This window comes from Cavia porcellus, unplaced genomic scaffold, assembly GCF_034190915.1.
Source record: "Cavia porcellus strain 051 isolate PalLab524CR breed Dunkin Hartley unplaced genomic scaffold, mCavPor4.1 scaffold_12, whole genome shotgun sequence".
In the NCBI taxonomy this organism is placed as follows: domain Eukaryota; kingdom Metazoa; phylum Chordata; class Mammalia; order Rodentia; family Caviidae; genus Cavia; species Cavia porcellus.
Window position 1 is genome coordinate 75,554,459 of NW_026947495.1, and position 27,386 is coordinate 75,581,844.

The 27,386-nt window shown below is 41.6% G+C and overlaps 2 protein-coding genes across 7 annotated transcripts in view; one reads left to right on the forward strand and one right to left on the reverse strand.

The window, feature by feature from the left end:
- The window catches only part of Mfsd6 (major facilitator superfamily domain containing 6), a 65,530-nt gene extending 42,702 nt beyond the window's left edge, over window positions 1–22,828 (forward strand). For 3 of the 4 annotated variants that reach the window (XM_013142547.3, XM_063259445.1, XM_003478778.5), the window contains exons 4-7: window positions 16,969–17,130; window positions 17,998–18,096; window positions 18,854–19,134; window positions 20,954–22,828. In XM_013142547.3, the coding sequence (XP_012998001.2) occupies window positions 16,969–17,130; window positions 17,998–18,096; window positions 18,854–19,134; window positions 20,954–21,142 (731 nt within the window). In that variant the 3' untranslated portion in view covers window positions 21,143–22,828. Of the gene's footprint in view, window positions 1–16,968; window positions 17,131–17,997; window positions 18,097–18,853; window positions 19,135–20,776; window positions 20,802–20,953 lie in introns of all 4 variants that reach the window. The other variant, XM_063259446.1, reaches the window with a different exon arrangement.
- Window positions 22,829–25,166: 2,338 nt separating this feature from the next.
- Window positions 25,167–27,386, reverse strand: part of Nemp2 (nuclear envelope integral membrane protein 2) — a 30,784-nt gene continuing 28,564 nt past the window's right edge. For 2 of the 3 annotated variants that reach the window (XM_063259447.1, XM_063259449.1), the window contains one exon: window positions 25,167–27,106. In XM_063259447.1, the coding sequence (XP_063115517.1) occupies window positions 26,968–27,106 (139 nt within the window). In that variant the 3' untranslated portion in view covers window positions 25,167–26,967. The remainder of the gene's footprint in view (window positions 27,107–27,386) is intronic. The other variant, XM_063259448.1, reaches the window with a different exon arrangement.

Genomic DNA, 27,386 nt, shown 5'->3' on the forward strand with positions numbered 1-27,386 from the left:
GGAAAACTCAAATACTATTAAGCACTTAAAACCTCTCTTCTTGTTAGTTTATTAAAGATGTATTAAATGGCCACGAAGTTCAGCAGCAGGCTGGTGCTGGGAATGTAATAAAATAATAATAATAATTAACTTGGTTCCAAAGTCTCACCATCTGTTCTGGAAGCCAGATGTGTAAACACATAATTACTATACAGTGTGTGAGACAGAATCACAGAAAGATCTGCTGGAACAGGAGCTCAGTGCAGGGGATAATTAGCCTTGTGATGAGGGAGGGGAGGATGCAGATTTCACTGAGAAATTCCACAAGGAAATCCCACTGAGCTGGAATAGAAAGGCCCACTAGGAATCTTCTAGGTGGCCTTCAGTGAATGGCCTGGTGGTGCTGCGACCCGCATGGCTCTTGAGGTTCCTTGGGTGAAGGACAGTGAGAGGACGAGAAAATAAAGAACAGAGAAGGCTGGGATCAAGTGGAGCCCTTACTCTCTGGATGGATGGAAGGGAACTGTCTCCTCACTGCAGAGGCATTTGTTTATACGTTTGGCAACTTAATGTCACGTGACACCCTGTTGTCCTAGCAACCCACTGTTCAGATTGTCTTGGGGCTGCGTGTTCTCTAGTGTGAAGCAGCTTCTTCATGTGGCTGCCCCGGGCGCTCTTTGTTCTTAGGCTGTTCATGCCTAGCTCTGCACACTTGGTGAATTTCCAGCCTCAAGGCTCCAACAGTGTGGAAGTGGGAGGCAGAAGAGCTGCCTCAGGGACATACGTGGGTGCCGTGGGTGGGGCTTCATGGAGTCCTCACCCCCAGCTGCCTACCCAGGCCATATCTGTACTGTTTTTTTTTTTTTTTTTTTTAATTGGTACCGGGGATGGAACTCGCAACCACGAGCTTGCAAGGTAGGCACTTATGCCGCTGAGCAAATCCCCAGCCCATCTTTACTGTTCTTGTGTACACCTGTGGGCCAGTTAGCCTAGGATTTGGGAGCCGGTCGAGTTCTGACACTAAACAGAAATTCTGCTGTGGTTTATACCTGTGTCTCACAGTCTCCCCCACACCAGGAGGAACCTGGTTACCAATTTAGGGCTTTGTAAATACAGGCCCCCCAGAGGGCTCTGTGAGCTTTTCCAGAGCTTGCTGCTTCCAAAGCTGGAGGAGATGCTTTCCTTCCTGGCACAAGGGAGTGCTGAGCGGTTCAGCTGCAGAACAAAAGCCACATCCCTTGCCTTTGTTGGATCTGGGCCTGTACCACAGAAAGTAGTGAGTCATCCATGTGGAATAAATCCAGTGTTGCAGGAATACAACTCTGACTAAAAAGTTTTGTTTTGGCAGCCTTGACTGCACTGATTTTGACAGGGCTTGTCCAAATGACTTCAAAGTCCCTGTGCTTAAAGGAGTCTCTACTTAGGATGCAAAAAGACAGGAAATGTTTATAACAAAACCCTGAAGGATTTAATGTCAGGATAAGCACACTGCCATGGTAAACACCCCTTAGTTCACCAACCGGATCTGCTGCCTGAGTATGATCAGTGTCTTGGGAAGGGCAGGTTGGGAGTGGACTGTTCCCTGTGGTCAGCGCTTTCCTGTCACTGCAGAGTCTTCTTAAAAGAAAGAAATGGATTCTGTATCTTCTGCTTTTCACCCCTTTCCTCATCACCCCAGCATCCTGCATCCACTACCACCTCACAGGCCCAGGAGGTGGGAGGCAAAAGTGCTGCTGGGGAGCCCAGCACCAGTGAACAAGCTCTGCCTTCTGGGCTGCCTGTGATTAACAAGGGAGAATTCCCTGTTTTCCCTCTTTCCTGGAGTTCACAGGCACCTCCTCTCAGCAGCCTGTCTCCTGGGGTTCCGTGGGGAAGACGTAGATGTCCTCCTTGCTAGGTGCGTAGGAAAGGGCTGTGCAGGCATCTACCTGGGGGCAAGGTAAGACCACCAGATGCTATGTGGGATCGTAGGCTTGTTTCTCATGCTCTGCCACATGTTCTGTAGTTCCTATGCGCTGCTGGTCTTTCTGTTTAGTAGTTCAGCTGCCATTTGCACCACACATGCTGGTCAGCAGTCACTAGTGAAGCCATGTAAAGAAGCCCCAGGCATAGTTCCTGCCCAGAAGGAGCCTACAATGTATGTTTAGGAAGAGACAGTGGATCTGAGTGCCTAAATACATTGCTGAATGGTGGTGGTGGTGTGATGAGTTTGTATTGATTTCTAAAGATCTCATTCTAAAAACTCATGGGGATGCTGACCCTTACTTTTGTATAAGGAGCATTTCAGCATGCATGGGTGTGATCAACAGCATGGTGAAAATCAGGCTTAAATTTGTTATGCTTGTTTGCTATGTGGATATTGCTTATAGTAAATCCTTGTGAAACTCAGAGATGAATGCGATCAAGATGATTCTTGGTACTAAAATGTAAAGGCAGCCTGAGAGCTCCTAAAACTAAAGCAATCTTTTAGGTTACTTGAGTTAGTATCAGAGCTGAGGGTTGAAAATGCTGGCTGGATCAGTCCTTCTCTGTTAAATACTCTACCAGTAGGAGCCGGGTTAAGATTTTGATGAAAGATGGCTTTTTAATGTCACCAGTAGGAGGACCCGGGCTGACATTTATGAAGTTTTCCTCTGTTTGCTTTATATAGCAGTCCTACTCAGCCGACTAAGAATCACATTTTCCATCCTCGAAGGTTCGTAAAGAACAGAGAAATTATAAGAGGATTACTATGCCACCCCTTTTTGACATTGTAAACATGATTCCAATCAGTTATCATCCATGATGGAAATTTTCTGTCTGACTTAACCCTTTCAATACAAATAATAGGTGACATGAATACTTGAGATGGATAGATGTTCATTAGAATTTCAGCTGGTAAAGTGACATAAAATATCATGATATCTAAGCATGGTAGCTCACATGCCTATAATTCTAGCTGGTAGGCTGCGTTAGGAAGATCACCACAAGTTTGAGGCCAGCCTGTGATGACATAGCTAGTCCCTGCCACAAAAAACAGTAACTGTCTTGGTTACTTTTCTCTTATTGCTGAGACAAAATACCTGACGCCCAAGATTAAAGAAGAAGAGGTTTATTTAGCTCACAGTTTATGGAAGTTTCAGTCCATAATCTGCTGGGTCCAAGACAGGATGGCTCACTGCAGAAGGCAACTGTTTATGATAGTAGAAAACAGCAAAAGCAACAAGAGCAAACAAGGGAGGAGCATGGGAGAAGACTCTTTCTGCCCATTACATTGTATGTAGGCTACCCACCTAGGGTGGGTGTAGCGCTCAGCATAATCCCAGCATTGGACCGTGAATCAATCACAAATTCTAGAAGCCTGCCCCCAAGACTGCATGGGGCTTTCAGAGGACATCCAGACCCAAACCATAACAATAATAAAAGGTTATTTGTGTTACTATTAAAATTAAGCCTTATAAATTACAGTAACATAATCTTACTCTTTTTTACCCCATGTTTTACAGCTACTGAGAGTTTTTATAAAATATTTTCTTCAAAATAGGAATTATTTTGTCCATTTGGTAGTCATTCTAAATGTCTTCTGATCCAAGAATTCTTTTCTGGCAATTGAATCTCACATTTAGCTCTCCTTTTTCTGAATCCTTCCCAAACCGTGGACTGTATTATACTTTTAGCATCAAAGTGCTCTTACATTATTTTACAAATACTTTTTATGTCTCCATAGTTTAAATTTCTGAATACAAAGACCTTATACTTTTTGAATTCTCCAAAGAATTTTGCATCTAGGGAAATACACTATAAATGCTTGTTTGATTGTACAGCCCCATATTTCAGGTACTTTCCAATTTTGAAATTTCTTGAATAATACAGGAAGTTCTAGCTAAAAAAAAAAATCTATAAATATTTGAGGAAAACTTGAAAATTAAATTTAACAGTTGAACCTTCACTATCGTAGTTCTTCCTAGGATAGCATCTTGTCAGCCCTGGCACATCTGTAAAGCCGTTGGTGATTTTAATCTGTGCTTACTCTGCCTCTGCACTGTGTAAATTGAGGCAGCTAACCAAAATACACAGTCATTGGAACCTAGAAAGATGTTAGGCTTGAATCAGATTCTCTGAGTGTGAATCCAGCTCCCTTTCCCAAGCTCTGTGTCTTTGTGGAGGATGCTTAGCCTTGGAAAGCCTCACCCTGTAGCACAGTCTATAGAAGAAGTGGCTGTGGATATTAGATAAACCAATCCATTGAAACTGTTCCGCATACAGCATGACACACAGCAGTAGATGTCAGGTAATGTGCAGTAACAAAAACATGAAGTTATAAATAAACAAAAATCGGCACCAGGGGATGTCATTTAAAAGATTCTAGCTCAGAGGTTAAGCTGAAGCTGTGCGTGAAGGCCTAGGTAGGCTGTGAGTGTAGAGGAATTGTGACTAGCCAGTGCACGCTCTTCTTAAAGTTTTCTTTGGGAGAAGTGACATTTTTGCTGGCTTTGACACAAAAGCAGTTGTCATGTGTGGCTTCTTGTGGGGAAACACTGAGCATGTAGTGTAGAGTGTTGCCAAGTCTTGACATTAAACACGCTTACTGTTGGCTGGTACTCTCTAAAACCTGCTTTCAAACACACCAAAGGCGCAGTGTCAGCGCGCGTGATTCACCAGGGCCCACACACTGCCGCGTCAGGTACAGGCTTTATTTTTAAGGAACTCATTTTTTATAAACTCGCAAGCTACAGCATGTAGAAGAGTTCTGCTGTTTTACTTCCTTGGTCTACTTCTGCTCAATTATGGGGTTGGGAAGTTTTTTCCAACCCTGGTCGGAGGAGTTTTTTTTAACCCAAAAGTGCTTTCTTCCTCCTGCCAAGGTCCTGGTCATGATGATTCTGCAGAGCAGCACCAAGCCCTGTGCTGGGGCCAGGTGGGCAGTTCAGGAGCTCGCTCTGCCCCTCCCTCAGGTGAATCCTGTCACGCTTGGGGGGCGTGTTCTTCTATATTGTCATAGTCTCAAAGCTTGCCAAGGTCCCTGGCACATGGTACATAGAAGTTCAGTAAACTATGTTGAATGAATGCACAGTTTCTATGAAGTTTCTTTCACATGGCACACTGACGGTTCATGCTACCACTGCTAGGTTTGTGGCATGCTCTAAGGGCTTCTGCTGGTTTTGGAGAGACCTTTGCTGTGGTGGCTCCAGTCTGGCAGGCTTGCTCTTCCCCTGCTGTCTTCCTCTTTGAGGACATAACAGCTGGACTCATTTCCCAGCATCCCTTGTGTTTAGGTCTGACCAGGTAATGCTTTGGATCAGTGAAATGCACACAAAAACGAGGCATGTCCCGTGTGCTATTCTCTTCTGCCAGGGTCACCGAGAGCCTGGTAATCACTGCATGGAGCAGAGTCACTGCCCCTCCTGTCTCCTGCCCACTGAACTTCCGTGAGCAAGGAAAGAAAATATCTACGGGCTAAAGCCACTGAGAGGCTTTGCTTATCTGGGCAAGCTCCACCTTAAGCAATCAAAGCAGACTCTGGCAAAGGCCTTTCCTTAGGCGGAGCAGTCCCTCCCTCAGGTTCCCCAGGCTGATCTTCCGTCCTGGAGGATTACCCTGAACTAACTGCAATGTCTGCTCAGGTCTGTCAGCAGAAAAGCTTCTCACTGCTGAGCCTGTGTGTCAGTGCCGAGGAGAAAATTATATTTTGTTCAGTGAGCATACGTCAGAGGCAGAAGCAGGAAAAGCAAAACAGTCCTGGTTCTCAATACATCGTCAGTATTCACTGCTGCCAGCCGTGATGATATGATTTCCTAAGCCACACAGCATCCTGCAAAACTCAGCTGGCCACTGGGGAAGAGAAGAACCATTTTGCTTGCCCCTGCATGCCGTATATTGCAGTAGAAACCTCATTGGCTATGACAGAACTATTTTTAAATGTGTGCTGCTGCACTGTACAGTATCAGTATTGACTATTATAAGATAAAGAGGAAGGGCGTATAAATATATATGATCATATCAGCTCGTTAGGAAGGGAAGACATTAGTTAAGAAGACAGTACCCATTATTTTAAGCAGGTGGATTGCTTAATATGTTTGTTTGATATGATCAGCAAAAGTTCCCAAAGCATATGAGTGCATTTATTACTGCAGACTATTATCAGGACGGCCCAGTGCAACACTAAAGCTCATAAATTTGAAACTTAGATACTGTATTTTGGGTTCGAATGGCCCACTGCTCCCTTGTCTGTGGGGCTGTGAAGAAAGCACCTCGATCTCTCTGAACCTTAGTTTTATTTTTGGAAAAGAAAAGTAGTGTATGTGATTGGAAGAAATGAAGAAAATTTTTCTGTAAAGTAAGCTACAGCAGTGAAAAAAATTTTATTTATGAAGAATTTTTAGTGGTTCTAGGTTATTTAAATGTGGTGCATCTCAGATGATTGGCAGTAGGTAGTGTGGAAATATCTGTTTCTATTAGGCCTCTAAGCTAACCCTGTTTAGAGCTTTGTAAAGGTAAAGAGTAGTGAGACATTAAGTTTGTGTGACCTATGAGGTCTCTGAGAGTCATTCATTGTCTGTCATCGTATTTATGAAGTGGTATGTTATGATTTGGTGATGGACTGTCACTTAGGGTGAACAGATGACAGTTAGCCAATAAAGGTTAACTCCTGCTGGGAGAGTCAGTTTGTGTGTCTTTTTACTATTAACAGACAAATGGCCTTTTTATTTTTACTGTTTGATCTTAAGAGTTAGTTCTCTGATGTAAGGCTGAATTGTTGATCCAGTATAAATACAGTTAGTTATCTGTGCCACCAAATAAGTGTACTTATTTCATGACATAGAGAATAACCATCTACTGCTTTTTTATTAGTACTCTAATAAAAGATAAAGGAAGCGGAAGCATTTTATTTTCATATCTTAGGATGCTTTCAGCCTCCTACATTTTATAGTGAAGTTGTTGTAGGTCGCACACTTACTAAGACATCCTTAACTTTGCCTTACAATAATGGAAACTGGTGGAAGGATTTTAGATTTCTGGGTTGCTTTTTTATTATTTTAACTCCAGAGGAGCAGAACACAGTTGTGAAAACACTGGGAAGAAGAGTTGAGATTATGAAGATTCCTGGAGAGTTGTATATTCAAGTTTAAGCATAAGAACCACAACTCTTAAAGGTGATGCTGTCAGTACTTTATGGATTGCTTAGTTTCACATTTCTTTCTAGGAAGTAGTATAGATTGGATTCTTTCACTGCTGTGGTATTTCAAAGTAAGTTAGTTCAGAGAAATCAATTTTAATCTTACATCTTGCCTAGAAAATACTGTACCATACATAGAGGCAATATGACTTTCCTCTTTCTGCTATTAGTACCAGAGTAAAATTCTCACTACGCACCTTATTTTTTTTTAGTTAATACCTTGAGCTACTTTTAAAAATGTAGCTCCCAGTTATCTAACCAATCACAAAAAACAAGAAAACTCTAGAAATCTAATGAGAGAATCCTTTACAACTGCCACTTAATACCAGTTAAAAAATTTATATATATGTATATATATATATATATATATATATTCTAAAAATAGTTTAATAGCATCTCAAGTAAAGCTGAAAATGCTTTAATTTTCTTAGAGCACTCAAATTCTGAAGGAGACACAGGGAAGGAAGGAGAGAAAGAGGGAAGAAGGAGGGAGAGAAAGAACACCTATTATTGGAAGGTTTTGTGGTCCAAGCCTTCACATATGAGAGAATAACTTCAAGAATTATATTTGATCAAAGATTACAACAAAAAATAAAATGCTAGTGTTGTCATGTGTGTAATGCACATGCTTACAGACACATACAGGCCCATCCTTGTCCACTAGTAAAACCTACAGGTGACTGCTTGGACATGGTCACCAGTAAGGTTAACCTACAACTTTTCGATGGTTTCAAGTTTTTGGAAGTCATACCTTAAAGATGAATCAGCAGTTTAGATTTTACTATATTCTAATTGATTTTGAATTAATTTTATTTCTTGGGATTATTTTTAAATTTTATTATAGGATTTATAATAACATGCATATCTGAAAGGAAAGTTAACATCATCTTTAATATTCCCACAGTATGTCACTGTGTCACCATTCATAATCAAAATGCTATTGAAGCATTACTTAATTCTGAGAAGGCTGGCCTGATCTAGGGTATTTCCACTGTTTAGTAAGATAAAGCAAATTAATTAATTGTGGATGCTACTACTAACTATTTAGTCCATATTTCTAGTTAAATAAATAACCTACTTAGGGCTACGATTATGGCTCTGTGGCAGAGTGCTTGCCTACCATGTGTTTGGAATTGGTTTAATCCCCATCCCTGAGAAAAAAACTACTTAAAATAGTGAAGGAGAATGCGTAGGACATAGAAAAATATTTTGATGTTTCTTAGTCAGCTATGCAGCATATAACCTAATATGCCTAAAAATAGTGTTTCTGTCTATTGTGAATCTATGGAGTGAGATCATCACTGGCTGGAGATTTTTGATTGTATGTCACACATTGTAAATTTTCCTTTTTTGGGGTGCTGGGTATTTGTATTTCTATAAATATTCTTGAGCTTTATTCTGGGACATGCTTACATCACTTGGAAATAGTATGATCTTTTTGTGTCTTATTTTTAAGATTTGTTAGGTGAGGCCTGAGCAGTTACTAGTCCAGGGCCATTCTGGTTTGGATTGGTAATGAACAAGGGCTCACTATGTTGTCTGGGTTGGCCTTGAACTCACTATGTAGCCCAGGCTGGCTTTGAACTCTTAAAAGTTCCTCCTGTCTTGGTCTTCTGAGTGCTGTGATTACAGGTGTGTACCACTGTTCCCAGAAATAGGAATAATTACTTTATAACACTGACCCAAGAACCACATTTTTCCAGTCTGGCTCAAGGGAACAGATGCTATTCCCACCTTCATGTGAACTCTGAATACTTTTCTCTAAAATATTCTTGGGTGGTTCTTTCCTTGGGTTTGGTTGCTGTCTGCACATGTGTGTGCTAATCAGTACCTTGCTAAACACTTGAGGGGAACTCTTTGCAGCTCTCTGGAGTTCACTTCTTTGGTGTTCTGCCTGGCATTCCAACCTTGGCACCTGAGACTGTTAGCTTCATAGAATCTTCAACCAGTCTCCTCCGTGCCCTGCACCATCCAGACTCAATGGGCAGTAAGCGAATGTCTCTGGTTTCCTGTCTCTCAGGGGTCAGTCTTTATTCCTGATGGCCAGTGTCTAGGAAAACATTATTTTATATGCCTGGATCCGTTTTTAAGTAATTTCAGAAAAAGTAAATGTAGTTCTGCTATTCTATGCTGGCCAGAAGCAGACGAATGTTAAGTCAAATCTTAAAAGATGGGGCTGGGGACTTAGCTCAGTGGCATAAGTGCCTGCTTTGTAAGCAGGCAGTCCTGAGTTCGATCCCTGGTACCGATAAAAATGAAAACGACCAAAAAAAAAAAATCTTAAAAGATATTGACCTTTTAGTTTAATTATAAAAAACTTAGGTTAATAGCTTTTGATGATCTTATCTCCAAATGAGATTTTTTTTAAAAAAAGAAGGAGCCATGGCTTTATCTAAGCAAAACCAGATGACTTCTGAATCGCTTCTAACTGTAAAACTGTTTTGATGGTATCTTTTAAAAACCACATTTAAAACAGTACCTCAGTGAAGATTTTAATTTAGACAACATACAGTTCTCATATGTTAAAGTGATGATTTTTGACCTGTTATGTCCTTTTTCTGTTCTATCCAAATGGTGAAGATAAAGCAAAACAGCTAAGCATTGTAATTGGCCTCTATATTTCAAAAAACCAATTCAAACTCTGAAGCGTGAAAATTGATTTAACCTTTGAATCATAAACCTCAAGCTCACAGAATTATAGTTAATGTAGATAATCTTAGATCTCCAGAAATGTGATTTGTACTGCTAATTTAAATGGGGAAAACAGAAATAATCTTTATAGGAAAGTATATGCCCATCAAGGAGTGAATATCCAGGACCTATAAATAAATACAATTCAATAACAAGAAAATCAACCCAATTCAAAAGTGGGTAAAGGACTGGAACAAAAGAAGGTACACAAATGGCCAAGAAGCACCTAAAGATGCTTGGTTTTCCTAATAAGTAGGAGAATGCAAGTCCAAAAACACAATGAGATACTGCTTCATATGCTACAATTGCTATTACTTCAAAGAAGACAAAAATAACGTGCTGGCAAGGATGTAGAGAAATCAGTCTCTTGTGCATGTCTAGCAAGAATGTAAAACAGTGCAGAAAACACTTCGGTGTTCCTCAGAGTATTAAACATACAGTGACCATGTGACCCAGTAATCCCACTTCCCCCTGTGTACTTAACAGAGTTAAAATCAGGGAGTCAAACAGATTCATACAAAGCAATTTCACAGCAGCATTATTCACTGTAGTCAAAAGGTGGAAACAACTCAGATGTTCATCAGGGGAACAAAGAGGAACAAAAGGTGTTTGATATGTACAGTGGAACCTTAGCCTTAAAAAGGTAGGACGTTCTAATCATGCTACAGCATGGGTGAACCTCAAAGGCTCCATGCTAAATGAAATAAGCCAGACACAAAGGGGACAAGGACCAAGGACCCTATGATTTTGTGGGTACAAGATACCTAGAGGAGCTGCCCTCCTGGAGATAGAGAGTAATGGTGTATGCCCCAAGGGGCTGGGATAAAGGATGAAAGGCCACTGCATTTTAGTCTGGGGCAATAAAAACTTCTGGAGATGGCACACCATCCCAAGCCCTGGGAAAGTTAAAGATCATTACTCCCAGTGGTCAAGGACCCGCCTAGCTTCCAGCCACACTAGACTAGGCTTGGGAGTTTTTGCAGACAGACTAGATTACGCCCAGCGACTTTCTTCAATCAGGGGAGTTGAGGGCACATGACGTGAGTTCCAGTGCATTGATCCTTACCCATGGAGAGCTTTGGACCATCACCCATAGTGGCTAGGTGCCTGCCCAGCTAACTGGAACACTGGAGATGGCATGGGAGGTCCTGTGCGCCTGACTGGACCACGCTCAGCAACCTCCATTCAGTCCCAGGAGCTGAGGCATAGGAGACAATTTCCAACACGCCCAGGGGAAGCCTTGGAACACCACTTGAAACATGGAAATACAGGAAAATAACAAAACAAAAGACCAAAATGCAACCTCAAACCGCCAGCCCATCCGAAGAAAGCCTAAGAGCCATGTACATAGAAAAAAATACATGCCATACACCTGAAATACCTGAAATAATAGCAACTAAAATAAAAAGCAACGCCAGGAAGCTTCAAAGGAATTCAAACTAGAAATAATCTCCCAGGTAAAAGAAGAAATGATAAAAGAAATGAAAGATACGTTGAACACATCTAAAGAAGACACAGTTAAAAAATTAGAGGAACATAACAAAAAGTTAGAATTCCTGGATGAACGGTGTAAGAAGCAGAATACATGAAGCAGATTCAAAGAGATATACAGGAAATTAAAAATTCCATTGAAAGTTTTCAAAACTGCCTCAGCAAAAGTGAAGACAGAATTTCAGACCTCGAAGACAAGATTGCAGCTAGTGAACAGGAAAAGAAAGATCTTTTTTTTTTTTTTTTTTTTTTTTGTCTTTTTCCTTTTTATCGGTACCGGGGATTGAACTCACGACTGCCTGCTTGCAAGGCAGGTGCTTATGCCACTGAGCTAAATCCCCAGCCCCAAAAGATCTTTTAAAAAGAACAAGGGATCAGGAAATAACAATTCAACAGCTGCAAGATGATGCAAAGAAAAACAACATAAGATTGATAGGTATAAATGAAAAACAAGGGGACAACACAAATGATATCAAGACACTATTTACAGAAGTAATAGCTGAAAATTTCCCAAACATGAGAATGGAAACTGACATGTGGATTAGTGAAGTATATAGAACTTCAAATAACCATAACCAAAATAAAACTACACCCAGATATATAATAATCACCATCCCAGTAATCCAACATAAGAATAGAATATTAAAAGCTGTTAGAGGCAAAAGACAGATCACCTATAAAGGAAAACCTATCAGAATCATAGCAGACTTCTCAGCACAAACAATGATGTCAAGAAGAGCATGGAGTGAAGTATTTCAGATCCTAAAGGAAAATGATTTCCAACCTAGACTGATGTACCCTGAAAAACTGTCCTTCAAAATTGATGGAGAAATAAGATACTTCCATGACAAAGAACAGCTGAAGAACTTCATGATCACCAATCCAACCCTGCAAAGAATACTGAAAAACAGTTTAGATACACATAGGAAAAAACCACTAAGCAAGGCAGACAATTAAACAGAATGGAAAGATAAAGATGCAGCAGCAGAAAGATAACATGTCAACAATAAGCCAATATATAACAGTTATAACCATTAATGTAAATGGTCTCAATTCACCAATTAAAAGAAGCAGCCTGGCAGAATGGATCAAGAAACAACATCCAACCATATACTGTCTGCAAGAAACCTATCTAACCCAAAAAGAAACTCACAGACTGAAAGTCAGAAGATGGAAAACAATACTTCATGCAACAGGAACTGTAAAAAAAAGGCGGGGGTAGCTATTCGGTTTGCAGACAAGTGAACTTCAAACCAAGAATGATACTAAGAGATAAAGAAGGTCACTACATACTGGTCAGGGGAAAACTTCAAGAGGAAGAGATAATAATCTTAAATATATATGCACCAAATTCCAGAGTACCCAGTTATACAAAGCAAGTATTAATAGAAATGAAAAATCCAATAAGCAATAACACAATTATTAATAAAACACAGGAGACCTTAACACACCATTGACACCAAGGGACAGATCAACCAGACAGAAAATCAGCAAAGAAATAATAGAACTGAATCACACTTGTGAACAAATGGACTTGATAGACATATACAGAGTGTTCCATCCAACAACATCAGAATATACATTCTTCTCAGCAGTACATGGGGCATTCTCTAAAATAGACCATATACTAGCCCACGGAACATATTTAAATAAATGCAAAAGAATTGAAATTATTCCATGCATGTTATCAGATCATAGCGCCATAAAACTAGAAATTAATGATAAAAGAAACTGCAAAAACCCCACAAACACATGGAAATTGAATAATACACTCTTGAGCAATCAGTAGGTCACAGGGGAAATTAAAGAAGAAAGTAAACAATACCTACAAGCAAACAAAAATACAAACACAACTTACTGGAATCTGTGGGATGCAATGAAAGCAGTCCTCAGAGGAAAATTTATTGCAGTAAGTTCCCACATAAGGAAAACAGAACAAATACAAATAAATAACCTGATGCTACACCTCAAACATCTAGAAAAAGAAGAACAAGTCAAGCCCAAAGCCAAAAGAAGGGAGGAAATTATAAAAATCAGAGCAGAAATTAATGCAATAGAGACTAAGAAAACAATCCAAAGAATCAATGAATCAAGGAGCTGGTTCTTTAAAAGAATAAATAAAATTTATAAGCCCCTAGCCAACCTTATTTTTAAAAGGGAAGAAAAAGCTCAAATTCATGCAATAAGGAATGAAAAAGGTGAAATCACTACAGACTCTGTAGAAATACAGAAGATCATCAATACCTATTTCGAAAACCTCTACTCATAGGTTTGATAATACAGAAGAGATAGACAGATCCCTAAGAAACATATGAAGTACCAAAGCTAGGTCAAGAAGATGTAAAACTGCTAAATAACCCAATTTCTATTAATGAAATTGGAAATGTAATTAAGTCCTTATCTACAAAGAAGAGCCCAGGCCCAGACAAGATTCACTGCGGCATTCTACAAGAAATACAAAGAAGACCTAATACCGACACTCCTCAAACTCTTCAATGAAATTGAAAGGGAAGCAATCCTTCCTAAGTCATTCCTGGAAGCACATATTACTCTAGTACCAAAACTTGAGAAAGACCCAACTAAAAAAGAGAACTACAGGCCAATCTCCCTAATGAACATAGATGCAAAAATCCTCAATAAAATATTGGCAAACAGGATGCAGCAAATCATCAAGAAGATTATACACCATGACCAAGTGGGATTTATCCCAGGCATGCAGGGATGGTTCAACATGTGTAAATCAATAAATGTAATCTACCATATCAATAAAGCCAAAGTAAGAATCACATGATCATTTCTATAGATGCAGAAAAAGCTTTTGATAAGGTCCAACACTCATTAATGATAAGAACCTTACAGAAAATTGGAATAGATGGTCTTTACTTCAATATGATAAAGGCCATCTATGACAAACCAACAGCCAGCATCATATTAAATAACCAAAAACTGAAGGCCTTTACCTTAAAATCAGGCATAAGACAAGGATGTCCCTTATTACTGCTCCTATTTAATATAGTATTGGAAATACTAGCCATTAGACAAGAAAGAGAAATAAGTGGGGTAAAAGTAGGAAAAGACGAAGTTAAATTATCATTTTCAGGTGACATGATACTCTAAATAGAAGACTCCCAAAGCCCATTGAACTTCTCCTAGATATAATAAATAAATTCAGCAATGTAGCTGGACACAAAATCAATACTCAAAAATCAATAGCATTTCTATACACTAATAGCAAAATTACTGTGAGAGAAATAAGAGGAGCCATACCCTTCACACTAGCATCCAAAAAAATGAAATAGGAATTAATCTCACAAAAGATGTAAAAGATCTATGGGGAAAATTATAATTCCCTAAAAGAAATCGAAGAGGATCTCAGAAAATGGAAAGACATCCTTTGTTCATGGATAGGAAGAATAAATATTGTAAAAATGGCCATTCTCCCAAAACTGTTACACAGATTTAATGCAATCCCAATGAAAATAACATCAACATACCTCATAGATCTAGAGAAATTACTCCTAAAATTCATCTGGAATCAGAAGAGACCTAGAATAGCAAAGACAGTTCTCAGCAGCAAAGGCAGGGCTGAAGGCCTCACAATCCCTAAATTGAAGTTATACTACAAAGCAACTGTAGTAAAATCAACATGGTGCTGGAATCAAAACAGATCTGAATGAAGATCAGTGGAACAGATTACAAGATACAACCACAACTGCAAACACACTCAACCACCTTATCTTTGATAAAGGAGCCAACCATGTTCACTGGAAGAATGACCGTCTCTTTAATAAATGCTTCTGGGAAAACTAGCTCTCCATATGCTAAAACTAGATCCAAGCCTATCACCATGTACTAAACTGAAATCTAAATGGATCAAATATCTGAATATTAAAACAGAAACCCTAAATCTGTTGGAAGACAAATTGGGTAAAAATCTGGGGTAGCTAGAGAATTCATGAACAGGAATCAAACTGTATATGAAATACTTCCCAGAATCAATAGCTGGGGTCACATCTTATTAAAAAGTTTCTGCATGTTAAGAAATCTCCAGCATAGTGAAAAGACCCACAAACTGGAAAAAAAAAAACTTAATGAACTGTCCCTCAGACAAAGGTCTTTTGTCTAAAACATATAAAGAATTTTAAAAAAAATCAGACCCTCAAAATTCAAAGATCCAATCCAAAAATGGGCATCTGAGGTGAATACACAATTCTCAGATGAAGAAATACAAATGGCAAATAAATACATGAAAAAATGTGCATCATCATTACTCATTAGAGAAGTGCAAATTAAAACCACACTGAGATTCCATCTCACTCTAGAAAGAATGGCCAGGATCAAGAAAACTACTTACTAACAACAAATGCTGGAGAGACTGTGGGGAAAACGGAACTCTCCTGCACTGTTGGTGTCAGTGTAGACTGGTGCAACCATTGTGGAGGTCAGTCTGGAGATTTCTCAAAAGGCTGGGATTGGAAGTCCCATTTGATCCAGCTATTCCACTTCTAGGCATATTCCCAGAACTGGGAATGAAACTGGGTATAAAAACACCATACCACAGTGATGTATGTGCACCCATGTTTATAGCAGCACAATTTATAATAGCCAGATGTTGGAAACAACCTAAGTGTCCAACAACTGAGGAATGGATAAAAAAAGTTGTATTTTTATGCAATGAAGTACTACTCACTATAAAGAATGATCACATTGAGATATTTATAAATAAGTGGATGCAACTTGAGACCATACTCATAAGCAAAATAAAGCAAACTCACATGTATAAATACTTTATAGTCTCCCTAGTGTAAGAAATAGTAAGAGTACATAAAAGTTTATGGGAATCATGATTCCCCATTATATTGCTTTGAGGCCTTATCATGTTTCCATTCATTAGTTGGAATGGTTTTATCCTGGGTTGATTTTATTATCTGTGATAGTATGAACAGCTATTTTGAAGAAAACAAGGCATTATAATAGCCAGGGCTGATGTAATATTATCTTGTTTTGAAGTCCTACCATACTTTTGTTCTTCTGTTTCCACTGGTTCTATCATGTTGTATCTTACTGGATTTTATTATGTGTGGTAGTATAAACAAATTTTTTTTATGGACAATGAGATAATATAGTAACCATTGTTCATTTCCTGTTATTTGGTTCTGAATGCCCTGTAATACTTTCATTCTCTTTAATGGTTTTATATTATTTTGTTACGTTTGACACCATTGTATATGAAGGTATGCTCAACTATTTCAAGGAAAGAGACGTCATGGTAGCTACTGTTATATCCGGTTGTATGGTGGTGAAGTACTGTGTTGCTTAAATTGTTCTGTGCTGATCTGCTTTGTTATGTCCTCTTATCTTAATCTCTTTAAAATAAAAAAAATTTTTAAAAATAAAGTTCTGGAGATGATGAAGATGGGGGCCTTGTAACACTGTGAGTGTCCTTATTGCCACTGAACTGCATGTTTAAAAATGGTTAAAATGGTAAAATTTTGTTACGTGTATTTTACCATAACATGCATATTCATCCATGCACATATGTATACACATACATAAAATAGGTGCCTCATTCAGTAAGTAACTCACATTTCAGTGAAGAGTAACTAAAGGAGCTTTGAGCAAGACTCCATTCCTTCTCTCTTCCTCCCCAGGGGTGACCCACGCGGCCATCTGGGCTGCCTGCATCTCGTACCTCAGTGCGGCCGTGCCCCCAGAGCTGCGGACATCTGCCCAGGGCATCCTACAGGGCCTGCACCTGGGGCTGGGCCGAGGCTGCGGTGCCATGATCGGAGGCGTGCTGGTCAACTACTTCGGTGAGGACGGTGTTCTCTCTTTCTGTGGTGAAAATGTGATTATTCAGTACCTCAATTAACACTCAAATTATTGCTAAAGATTGCCAGAAGCTAAACTTCAGTATTTATGTTCTCTGTAGATTCCCTGGTAGTCGAAATTACAAAGCATGATCCTAGTCAAGTCGACAGGAGCAAGCCCGAGATGATACACAGATACCTTCCAGAGGCCACACGACCCCCCAGTGAATTAGCACATGGGGCTTGCATTTAAAGCAAGGTGCCCTAAGCCTGCTGACAATAATGCTAAAGGAAGAAAATTCATCACTGTTGTTCCATCAGGAGACTGTGGCCCAGGGAAATCTGAGTACAGGCTGTCTTTGATACTGTCCATGCATCTGGATAACACTGTCCCCTTATCCAGTCTCCTTTTCTGGAAATACAGGGCTAAGGTGGAAATGAGATGATTGTGCTCCATGGTTCTTGACTCCTCGGTCACTATGCAGGGACACAGGGACATGAGACTTTGCATACTATTGAAGCTGTGTGTTCAAAACTACAGATCAGCAGGGCTGTGTGCTAGCAGTGGGCCGTGGTCTTTGTGAAGAGGACAGAGCCCCTGGACACTATGTATCATGAGTGCAGGACTCGCTGATGGTCCTTTTGATGTGTGGTTCTATAGCTGGTCAGTAACAGCACCACAGCACCTGGGGCTCCTGACACCGCTCCAGCCCGAGCTTTTATCATACCAGGAGCTGGGTGCAGGGCACATCTCTCTGGCGCATTGAAAGCTTGCTTTCTTTGCTCCAAATCTGAGAACGCTGAGTTTTGGAGGAGGGCTCCCTGCACCTTTGGGAATTTCTCTGTGGCATTTTCTGCTTGTTTTCAAAGGGGCTGCCGCAACCTTCCGGGGAATTGGCATGGCCTGCTTGGTGATCCTGCTGCTCTTTGCCCTGATCCAGTGGCTGGCAGTGCCAGATGAGGAGGAAGGTAAACATTTGCATTTTTTCTCAATGCTTCTAATGGCTCAGACCACAAGGTCTGCTCCTTGGAAGGCCAGTACCTCGGCTGGGTTTTCTCGGTGATATACCAGTGGATTTCTACTTAGAAAGAAGCTACCTGTTGTGCTAGAAAAAATATTGGTGGTTCAGTAGGCTGGAGTTTTGCTGTTTTATTTATGATACAAAGTACTAAGGAAGTATTAGTTTATATTTCCCTGGCTGTATTCTAAAAGGATTTCAGAGTCAAGTCAGATATGTGTGAGGTTTGACTACCAGGGAGAGGGAGGGATATTACTTTCTATGCCATTATCATCTTTTTCAGAACAAGTCTCAGTCTGAAATGTGAACATTTCTCTGAGCCACAAATACAGCCTTTATTAAAATTATTATTTGAAAGGGAGACTATATGACATGTAAGATGCACATGAGAACAAGACAAATCAACTTGTTAGTGAGAAAGACCCACCAGCAGAATGCATGTACGGGGCTCAGCACAGGGCTCATCTCCCTAGGGCATCCTTCAGAAGCCTTGGCCTCGGGTACCCGAGGTGCTTCTGCTGAGAAAAACTCACTTGTTGCAGAGATTTTAATCCCAATGAGTTAGAAAAAGAAAGCAAAACTGGTTTTTCCCTGTTTTCCAGCCTTCGGAGTAGCTGGGATTACACGTGCCCAGCTTATTGTTTTGTACGTTTGTTTAAATATATAGAAAATTCTGACAAGTAATTCAAACATGGTTTTCTCTCCAGATAAGACAATGTTGGCAGAAAGGATTCCTGTTCCCTCCAGTCCTGTTCCCATAGCAACCATCGATTTGGTACAGCAACAGTCGGAAGATGTCATGCCGCGCATTGAGCCCAGACTTCCGCCCAAGAAAACCAAGCACCAGGAAGAGCAGGAAGATGTGAACAAACCAGCTTGGGGGGTCAGCTCTTCTCCCTGGGTGACATTTGTCTACGCACTCTACCAAATTAAAGAGATCATGCAACTGACAAGAGAAAGCCGAGCTTCTGAGATCCAGCCTTTACAGGTAACCTGCCACCCGGGCTAGCAATCCTGTCTTCATGGAGGATACTCAATGGCTTTTCATCCATCAAGAGTTATTTATTTGTTGGGAAAAATAGATGTACACAGTTGCTATCCACTGTGATAACTATGTCATAGGGTTTCTACAAGGTCTTTTGGAGGGAAAATTCTGACTTATGAGCGCAGGAAGGCTTCACAATAGGGATAGTAATTCTTGAAATAAGTAAACCCATTCTGACCTTGTGCTTTTCCTATACATTTCAGTGTTGATACTAATGTAGTGAGGATATATGATTCTTGCTTGGGGAACCATGTTTATTAATCTAATCCCAGCGTTCTGGTGGGAGTACTGTATAAAACAGGAATGACCTTAAATTAGGTCAGATACTAACCTGAACCACCATATGGCTCTGACAGGATCCCTAACTCAGTGGGAGTATGGTTTGGTGAGAGACTCATATGAAAAATAAAAATGTGCGATTTTTCTTGGCCCTAGAAAAGTGCAAAAAGGAGGAACTTAAACAGTTAAAACTGTACTGTGACTTGGGAAAGTATGTATGACTTCAGTGAAAGTTTGGCCAAGGAAATAAAGGCACTTCCCCCTTTTTAAACTCATGGCTCCCTTTTACTCGATGAGTCACATCAGCTCTATATTTAGGGTAGTTTAAAAGAGAACCCAGAAGAAAAAAAATAGAGGAAAGATTTTAAAAATAGAGAGGAACTGGAGTAGTTTCCTTTTGAGAAGGCTTAGCCAAGCACCTTAGTTGCATTTATCTTGGCTTTATAAACCAACATAAAACCTTCATGTAGTTTTGTTTTGTTTTGTTTTTGGTACCAGGAATTGAACTTAGGACCTTGCACTTGTCAAGCAGGCACTGTGCCTCTGGGCTATATCCTTGGTCTTTAATCCAGTCTAATTTTTCACCCCATCAACGATCCTCTGTTTATGAGGATGATAAAGTCAGGGAAACTCTGTGCAGCCCAAAACTAGACACTGAGCAAAGAGGAGCGGCCAGGGGAGGATTTCCCAGCCTACAGCAGGAGCGTGAGGCGGGAGAAGGGGTTCTGCCTGCTGCTCGAGGAGCAGTGTTGTCTTTTGCACGCTCCTTGTTTCACAGGAGCTTGCTAAGCTTGCCATAACACTGACAACTTTTTTTTTTTAACATTTCAGAATCAATCACAAAAATTTTTTCTTTTTTCTTTGGGTATTCGTCTACTGAAAAGTAACGAGTTCTAATTTAGAAGAAAACCATCTTTAAAAACAATCATGTTTCCTGATTTGTAAAACCAATATGCATTTATAAAAAAGGTACTGATGTGTGTATATTTACAGTTACCATTAATTACGCAAGTGTTTTTTTATGTTCCTCCTTTTTTCACATAGATGTTAGGTCTTATTTTCTTACTCTTAATAGGGCTTTTAATTACATGACAGTCTGTCCCCAGCTCCCTCTGGGATGAGAATAGGCCCTTATTCACTCTAATTACACAGTGTCCTCACCTCTTGACTTCTGTAGTCTCACCAGGAGACCTGCATTTCTAGTCAGTGGCTTGCCTGGGAGTGCCAGGTATTGGGGTGAACATGCTCCTCTTTGCTCAGGACACATCTGCTTATAGTCTTTGTGTTTTTCATGCGGCCCTGGCAGTTGCACACAGGAAAAGACACAAAAGGTAAGCGATTCTCTCCTTACCCTTTATGACTCGGCCCCTGAAAAGGCCTCTCAGTTTGAGCTCCCCTCACGTGCTGCATCTGACTTGAACCCATGCAAAGGGCCCCTTGTACTTGCCATCCTCACGGCTGGGCATCTGTGTTTTTCTTCCAGGTGAGCAGTGAGAATCGGGAAAACTCTCCAGCAGACAGAGCCTGGCATGTGCCTCGTGAGACCCACTCTGACCCATCTAGGGACCAGCCATCTCCGGTTGCTGCGGCAGCATCTCCGTCCCCGCAGACCGGCCCTGTCCGCCCCGGGGGTGGGGACGCTGAGGAGCCTGGGGCTGCCGGAGGACCCTGAGGGCATCCTGCACCTCTCTCACCTGCATGGAACTGGGCTCCCCGACCAGGCCGCAGGGGTCGGGGTCCCCCACCCAGAACACGCCGCATTTGCTTCTGAATATCTAAACTCATTAACATGGACACGCTCGCGCACACACACCTGAGCGACAGTACACACTGGCTGGAAGGTCACCTCCGTCATTCTGGCGGAGGGCAGAAGGAAGAGGTTGGCCCAGGCTGGGCTGCTTGGAGGAAGGGCTCTTATGGTGCAGGCAGGTGCAAACCCCGGGGGCCCTAAGTGCAGGGTACGCAGGTGTTCCTCTCCGGGTGTACCGGCGTAATTTCCCTCTTTGGATTATTTTTTCTTATTATTGGCTGCATCATGCAAACTGGGAGAAACAGAATAGATCTATAATTTTGTTTCTCTTAAGACCCATTTAAAAATTATAAAACATATTTAAAAAGTAAGCAGATGAAAGTGAGTAGATGCTTTTTGTTTTGAAAAAAGCTGTTTCGTCATAAACCCTACATATCTCTAGCAAATATATTTTTATATACATATGTACAATGAAAATAGTCAACTCTCTGAGCAGTAACAACTGTTACCAACTACTGCAAGTGAAGGTGAGCTTTAAAAATGCTTTTTATTTTAAATAGACTTTCAGAATGACCAGAAATGAGAGAATATTTAAAAAGAAAAAAAGAAAAAAACCAGTTCAGTATCCTGGGGCTTAATGGATCAGGGTTTACAGAGTATGGTGGTACAGTAATAGCCTTGGTCACGGTTTGCTATTTTATAGTGGTTTGGGCTTTACTTAGTGGATGGAATAAAACAAAAATCACTAAGTTTCAAAGGGTTCCTTTACTTAAGCAGTAGTATTTAAAGAGAACAGTATAAGATGTAAGTGCCTAGGGGAACGATATGATTTTTAACAGTTGACAAGTGAGAAACCAGGTGTTGGGGGATAAGTACTGTCAAAAGACTGAAAAACTCAGTCTCAGTGTGTTCTTTCCTAAAAAGACACAGACACTGGATAACTCAGATTCGTGCATGCAAGTGTGCCTGCTACAGCTGCTGTCAGAACAAGGTGGGTGAATCATGCAGGAAGCCTGCTGCTCAGAATGAAAGGGGAGGCTCCCAGCAGGCACCAGGCAGGAGGGTCCGCTGCTTCAGCTGAATGGAAGTCATTTCTGCTGTGTGTGATAGCCGTGGAGGAGCCCAGGACAGAGGAATGGCAGTCAGGAATGGCCTCTGGTCCTGATTAGACAGGAAGAGCTATAGAGGAGGCTTCCCTGTGATGGTTCTCCCTGATCCCGCATCAGGGAGCAGAAATTCTGCACTTGGATGCTGAGCTTCATCACAGAACACAGGCTCCGGATAAGGTAACCAACAGAATTAAGCAAATAGTTATTTTTGCACTTGAACTGAAACGTACTGTACTGTACATTATCATGACTCATTTTAAGTGACCTTTAAAATAAGATGTATTTATTATGCTCGTGTAATTACTGAAATGAAGTAGGTGAGGGGCTGAACCTCCCCTGTATGTACGGTATGTGGCTCTGAAGCTGCTTGGAGGGAGTCAAAACTTTACACTGTATCTTGTGTTTACAATTCTTTGAAAAGCCTGCTGTTTTGGACATGCACAGTGGACGTATTGAAATAAAAATAAATACCGTTTTTAAATGTTTCTTAAATGATAAAGATGTGATGGAACAAGTCCTGTGCTCTGTAATGACTGATACCAAAAAGTCACCCTGCCTTTGCTATGAGATGTTTACTATGAGAACGGACCCAATGATGCAACAGTTTCCAGCCTTCTGAGTTGACACTGGGGGCGGGGAGTGAGAGGAGAGTTTCTCAGGAGAGAAAACATCATCAGACTTTCTGTTGGGACAAGCGGGGACACTCAGCCGATGTAGGTGGGCACCCAGCACCCCCAGCTTCCCTCTGCCCACTGGTAGCTCCAGGAAAGCCCAGCTCTTCCCTGCCAACCCGGGAACCCTTGGAGGGTGCTGCTGGGAATGTGGACTCTGGAGCCAGGGTATCTGGAATGAAGACTCAACCCTCTGAGCCTTGGGCCACCTGTGAAAGTGAGGTGATTTTGGTGTCTTCGTTACAGACGGTTCTGATGCTAAAGTGATGTCCCCAACACTGTGTCATCACCACAGATGGAGCTGTGCGGCAGGGGGCCCTGTCAAGAGGGGTGTTGGCTCTTTCCCCAACCAGGGCCTCGATCTGAGTGTTTTGTTGGTATTTACATTTATAATCATTCATACAAACTGTAGTGCCATGCGGTATCCTATAGATAATACTTTCGGTTACAGTATGCACTGTAAGTACTAAGCTGCTTGATTAAGAGCACAATCAACCAAAACATAAGCTGAAGAAGATAAACAGACAAATGATGAGTACAATTCCATAACATATAAGGCCTTGGGGGAGAGAGCCGCTACTAGACAACTGTGTGGAATGTCCATTTTCTTTTTCTCTAAGAAGTATCAACGAAAGCAAATGCAATTCATGTTGATAACCGTCTTCTTTTGATCATTAACTTAAAAGCTAAAAAACTCCGAAATTCTTTCATAAAAAGCTATCCCACTAAAAGCATCTTCCCAGCCTGGTCCTGGGACGCATGCCCACTCCAAACTGAAGATCATAGTAAAACCATGTAAAGTTACTTTAGAAAGATGATTTGACTCTGAGGCCAGAGAAAGACTGAAGATTTTCACAGACCTCCGTAAAAGCATGCCTGCTAAAAGAGGGTAGGACGCCAGGTCAAGAATAAAGAGTAGAGAACCAGTGGTCGCAGGTGACTGCTGGCAGGGCGTGGTGACGGAAGGGGTGGCTTCACCAGCAGACTGGAGGGCTCACCCCATTAGCAAGCCTGTCTCACTGTGTTTGGACTGGACTCGGACCTCATGACATTAAACAAGTGAACTATGTAAAAACTCCCTTCACCTTTTCCCACTGACCAAGGAAGCGTCTTATAATTTGACACCACAAAAATCTTTCTCCTGCAAGTCAGGTTACTTTTATCTCTGTGCCAGTTGTATCTTCAACTGCGAACCACCCAGTGGACACTAAGGTCTCTAACCTGGCTAAGGGGAGACAGATCTTCCTAAGGAACGATGGCAGAAATCGGGCTTCTGATCAAGCAGGCCAGGAGTCCCCCACATATCTACCTCATCAGTGCCACGCCAGCAATAAGGGCCCTCAGAAAGCCTGCTCCTGAGACATCTAACAGTACCTGTTTCACCTCATGCTTCCCCAAAACCCCAGCACCATTCATACCACCTGTGCACAGGATCCTGCTCCAAAATAAAACGGCACATCTCCACTTCCGGGGCCTAATCACGTACACATTCACGTCAGATCCTGTTTCTTCTCTTGGTGCCACTTCAGGATCTTTATTCATTCATGTATTTAGATACATCCATGTATCTAATCCATCATCTACTCCAACCTTTTAAGCTCTAAATTTTTTTTTAAGTTTCCAGACTTTAAAAAAAACCTACAAATTCAAATAGTGTCCTAAATGTCAGGAGGACACTCTCCTCTAACTCAGCCCTAAGTAGTGCTGGCAAATTATATAACGAATTCACAAAGCATTTTTCGTGATCTGTAAAATGTATTTTTAAAAACCTTTTAAAAATAACATTTGAATGATTCAATTGTTTAAGCGTGGCCACCCATGCTGTGTCGCCCACACCTGTAGTGTCAAACGGCCCAATTTGCTAACAACAGAAGGCTCTTGTGGGCACCTCATGTAAGCGAGAATGCACACAGGGTTTTGTTCTGCCCGACTCCACACTTATGGTGGTGGGGAGCACAAAGCCAGCTTCACCCCGGCTCGGGGGCACGGCTAGCTGACTGCGTGGTCCCTAAAGTGCTTCAAGGCCTTTAACAGGGCAGAGAAAGGGAAGGAAAGGAGAAAATAAGGGAGGAGGGCGTGGAGGGGAAAATCTGTACATCAGCTGTAGGAAACTGAGTTGTAATCAGTGCTGTATTAGATCTGAAATAACTTAGAGACACCAGAAAATATCAGGAAAGCCTTTAATTGTATAGCTTCTCGTGGTACTCATGCAAATTCATGAAATTGAAAAAGACACATAAAAAACGATATCCCAGAAGGCTGTGTTTGCTCTTGTGTGAGCTGTTAGTGTGGTGGCCAGGCGGACTGGGGCCCAGGAGCTGCCCTTCCCTGCAGATGCTCACGTGACACCCACAGTGTGGACACAGGCTCCTGTCAGGAGGCAGCTGGATAAGCACCGGCATTGCTGTATCTCATATGCTAACATCACCGATAAATATAAAAAATAAAATCAGGTTCGACTAATGAAAATAGCACAAAACTTCTGTTTGTGCCTATAAAATAGCTGTCATAAAAGTGAATGGAAGATATGCTGATCGCTTAAAATCAGTCTATGCAAAGGCACAAAGTGAATTTAATGAGGTTTACAAAAAAGCAGCAAGGCTTCCAGTATTAAAAGATCTCTTGCAAAAGCTGACCTATAAAAACTGATGCTCTGCTTCAAAGAAGAAACAACATTTGAAAATCAATCTGGCAAGTTCTGAGCAGTGACACTGTAACAAGGTAAGAGGGCTCTACTAAACCTGGCTCAGGAAATCAAGTGACAAAATTCCCTGTAGGTCCCTCCCCCATGATTCGTCTCTTAATAAGAGAAACTCATCCTTCACTTCCCCATCAGGGAAATGCCTGAGGGGGATTCTCGGAGAATCAATTCAGCAGCATCTCTGCCCACAGATCATTCTGCTGCATCCAAACCCCGGACTGTTTTGGCCTCTGGGTCAGCACGCAGGCCTTATTTCACGCTCAAGTTTAACATCATGAATTAAATTGTGTCAAAAATATCACACGTCTGTTTTGTAGGACACCATTACAAACATAGATAGCAAAACAATTTTTTAAAAATGACTCTAGATGTCACTAAAGTTCAAATGCCTTCCATTTCAATGTGTAAAAAATAATTGTAACTTCTGGGCCTTATGAATGTATACAGAAGTCCTTTCAAAACTGTAAAATACAATCTTAAGAAATGTTTCTCTTCATCAGTTATTAAATAGCCAGATGGCCACTCTGGAAGAATTAAAAAAAGGAAGCCAGCACCGTGTGCCCAGGCGGCAGGGCTGGTCCCCAGCGTGGGTCTGAAGGCTACTTCGTGCAGGGTGAGGGGGCGCCCCAGGACCTGGGTTCTCCAGGGCTGCCTCTGTACCCTTGCACAAGCTGTTTACTGTCCCCACACTGCAATTCTACCATCAAGTAGCATTTTCCAATCATGTGTCCCAAGGAATGTTAACTCCATAGAAAAGGGTTCTATAGTCAAATTCGGTCAGCCACCGTGCACGCTCTTTCCCTTTGAGGAGAGCCACGGCGCACACGGGTGTCACAGCTCTGAGCACCAGTCTCCACTGACCACGCCAGTACTGTGTACAGAACAGAGGCCGCCTGTCCCCGCGCTCTCCCAGCGCGGACACTGACGAAATGCAGGGGAGGAACGCAGTCTTGTGAGACAGGTTCAGGGATTAAGACAGGATTAGTACCCGCTGGTGACAAGGCACCTGTCACCTCTACTGTCCCTTGAGGAGCAATGTGACTTCCTTGTTCCCAATGGAAGCCCTCACTCAGGACAGGTGTCAGTGAGGTCACAGAAGCTTGGTGGCCACGTCCAGGACAGCGGGCAGCCGAACTTGCCACGCACACTAACTTCTTCACAGTCTAGGCTGCTTTGCTTTCAAGTACGGCTTATTCTTCTCCATGGCCGCCATCAGAACAGTTCTGCCCAGTTCTATCAGTGCCCACGTCCTTGTCCAGCATTCGGTCAACTCGCAGGGACACCGTCGGGCTGCGGGGTAAAGAGCTGCTCTTCCAGGAAGGCGCCTCCAAGCCCGTACTGGGCTTCATGCAGACTCACTTCCTTCGGTGACAAGTGGCTTGATCCGAGGACAAAGTCTGCAAATCTAATAACAGTTTGTTTTGTTCTTAAAGGACGCTAGTTAATGTTAGCACAGAAAAGTTTACCTGGAGGAGAATATGTGGCCTTGCTACTCAGCCCCTTTAATGCAACCTGACTGTTACCACAGAGGGTGGCATTTTTACTCCGAGTGCAAAGGGGGATTGCGGATGTGACAGCCACAGGGAAAGGGAGCCCAAGAGGCCACCAAATGCACCCCTGTGTCTGCTGGTCCCTTCTTTCTCTAGTTTTCTGACATTGAGGTTTATTTTTCATTACTTTAGTGT